Source organism: Cibotium barometz, chromosome 46, assembly GCF_041138505.1.
Source record: "Cibotium barometz isolate CiBa-2024 chromosome 46, ASM4113850v1, whole genome shotgun sequence".
Lineage (NCBI taxonomy): Eukaryota > Viridiplantae > Streptophyta > Polypodiopsida > Cyatheales > Cibotiaceae > Cibotium > Cibotium barometz.
In genome coordinates, this window is record NC_141091.1 from 28,485,395 (window position 1) to 28,488,486 (window position 3,092).

At 40.3% G+C, this 3,092-nt stretch overlaps 1 protein-coding gene across 1 annotated transcript; it reads right to left on the reverse strand.

Moving 5' to 3' along the window:
- Positions 1 to 232: 232 nt before the first annotated feature.
- LOC147612095 (GDSL esterase/lipase At5g45910-like) lies at positions 233 to 2,860 on the reverse strand. The gene is made up of 5 exons (XM_086783981.1): positions 2,221 to 2,860; positions 1,838 to 2,041; positions 1,497 to 1,669; positions 1,002 to 1,269; positions 233 to 572 (listed from the first exon to the last, which is right to left on the reverse strand). Exons 1-5 carry the CDS (start codon positions 2,522 to 2,524, stop codon positions 316 to 318), a joined length of 1,206 nt encoding a protein of 401 aa, XP_086640107.1. The 5' UTR covers positions 2,525 to 2,860; the 3' UTR covers positions 233 to 315.
- Between the last annotated feature and the right edge of the window lie 232 nt (positions 2,861 to 3,092).

Consider the following 3,092-nt stretch of genomic DNA (forward strand, 5'->3'; position numbering starts at 1 on the left):
TTTTTCTCCTAATTTTTGGATATATACATTGTCAAATAAAGTGCCATTTTCATTATTGAAAACTTGACCTCCTTATTCCTGCCGTACAACAGAAGTTGGACCTTAGGATTATAGTAAATGTTAGCGTTTACTATAATTCTATTTTTTTTAAAAAATGAACAGTTGATGTATATAAAGGAATGCATCTTGCCAAAAGAATACAATAATTGATTGCTAGATAAACTTTGCAATAGGAGTCACAACTTTTGGGTGTTTATTGTAAAAAAAAGGACTTGAAAAAATGGAAATTTTATGCTCTCACACCATACCTCAAAATCATGCTCTCCCAAGAGATGTAGCACCACACCTTGAAAGTGCATTTGAAGGTGTAATGAATCTCCCTTCAATAAACATATTGACAATCTGTCGATACACATTGTCAGTGAAGTGAATTCCATCCCACATCAAGAAAGTGTTGGGATCATCACATAAGACACTAGTATGACTGCAGACAGCCAAAGGGTTGTATCGATTCAATGATGCCGCTCCAAGGCTTGGTGCTCCACAACATACATTTTCAATATCAATAAGTCCTGAAGCAATGTCAACCAAATTTGTAAGTACTTCAAGGCCATACCTCAACAAATTGTTGAACTAGTTTATGTCAAAATGTGTATTGATTGAAGGATCTTATGTGACAAGCTAGTCATGTTATTATAGCCATCATTTCTAATGTTAAGCTAAGTAAAGATTCTAATATCATACCTCTAAAAAACATTGTACTAGTTTATTTATTTATTGACAAGCTAGTCATGTTATTATAGCCATCATTTCTAATGTTAAGCTAAGTAAAGATTCTAATATCATACCTCTAAAAAACATTGTACTAGTTTATTTATTTATTCATTGAAAGATCTTATGACAAGATAGTCATATTATAGCCATGTTAATTTTAGTGGTTAGGTCTTGGAAATTAATTCAATAAATTTAGGCTTAAAATCATCATCTTTGTTAATTTGTACCATAGTTAGCAGGGTTGGTCATGATATCGTCGAAGGCCGAGTAGAGGTCCAAGAAAACGAAGGTCGCACTGGGTAAGAGGTGCTGCAGAGACTCGCTCAAGCGTCCCAGAGAGTCGGAGTAGTTGCGGGAGACCTCATTCACCCACGCCAAACATCCCCTCTCGTCCAATATTTGGCCGCGGCCCACATAGTACTTGGTTGGGAGACTACATCCCAGCAAGCCTATGCCGCTAATCATAAAATTACGTGCCCCCTTGGCGTACAGAAACTTCACCCATGCATATATCCAAAATCAAGATTAAGATTACGTTGTTGAGCTCCCTTTATAAACCATAATTATTGCACTGTGATGTTCATCTAAATATTGCACTAATTAGAGTAGCACTCTACTTTATTTAGCTGCGCCATTGCACCAGCAAAAGTAGGTTTAAGCTGGTGGGCTTGATCGATGTATGCAATATTCAGCTGAGATTAGTAAGGTAATTAAACACTAACCTCGATAGCATCGGCAACCTTGTCCACGACACGGGGTAGCAAGCTCATGATTTCTGCATATTCAAACCCAGACATGACAAAATTTTGAAGATCATTTCCACCCATTTCTATGAAGTAAGTAGCCTCTGATACAACTGATGCATCGGGGAAAGTGGTCACACCTCCTTGCAAACCTACAAGTAATCAAATAATTAATCATGTATGTGGCTTTAGCTCATGGGTAATGGTTAGCTTATACATAATTTACAACCATAAATACTAACGTATATACGTTCTGGCGGCTTGGGGTTAGCACTTGCATTAAATTATCCTATATGGAGTTTCACAAGGAGGAATTATACCTGCTTCAATAAATTGCAAGAAGGTCTGGTGCCATTGTAGTTGAACGTCTAGTGTGCAGGTGGTATAAGGGAGAGTCCCAAGCTCTACAGAGTAGGTGTAATTGAGAGCTGGGGCGCTGCCCACTGCGTAGTTTACACCGTGAGAGAAATCCGTCCCGACAAAGTCCAAGAGAGGTGGCAAGAAAGGGAGGCCCAGCGACTGCACTGCAGCACCAAATCTCACACACACACATACATGGCCCCAAATCACACACGCGCGAACGTACACGACACCAAAAATCAAAATATACTTGTCAGAGAAGATGGCCGTGACAACAATTAGATGATTAATCTTTGAAGTCCTTTTGCTCGCAAGATTATTATAATGCAGCTTTGATACTTGCCTATGCAATCGATGATTAGACGACCGTCTGAGAAGCGGTGTGCCGCATTCTTGAAGTAGGTGATTCCATAGGGAAGGAAAGCTGGTGAGAGCATGGCAGGGTTCCATGTTCTCACGAGGTTGCCCGTATCCGTGAGAGAGTCCCCAAATGCAAACACAAAGGAGGGGCACGCATCAGGGGCGCTTTGTGCGTGATCAGTTGCAGAGGCCGCTTGCAGACATGATGATGAAAGCACCAACAACATTAACAGCATTTGGAACCTCCAATTGAAGGCCATGATTGCATAGCTTGAGTAGTGACGCATGTTAGATGCTTAGAAAATGCAGCTTGAGCTCATATGATCATCATCAGCAGCTGCTGCTGCAAGTTCAACATACACCCCTCAACTAGTGAATATATATATGCGCTAGATCTGAGGGGGTAAAGGTGGGGGTTTAATACTCCTATCACTTAATCAGTTTACAAGAATTTCTAACACATGGCTTCATGCTGCTGATCGACCTTGTATGGTCGATTCTTGTTGCTAATAAGCAAGCAGCAGCAGTATATGATCAAGACTTTCTTTTTCTTTTTCCTTTTTTGGAGTTGCAAAGTACAGCGATGCGTTTGTTTTTTTGCGCACAGTAACTCGCCTTAAAGTGGATCTGCAAGCCAAACTGTAACTCGTTTGTTTGTTTGTTTTGTTTTTATGTTTTTTTTTGACGCACAGTAACTCGCTTTAAACTGTATCTGCAAGCACGTTTCGCGTGCTTCATTAATATCGCGCTCCGGCGAGATCGCCACCAGCCTCCTCCACCCATTTTTTATGAACATCATCTTGTGTGAGTCAGAAGTGTTCAGAGCCCAAAATGGGCCTCTTTTGGGCTTCCAAT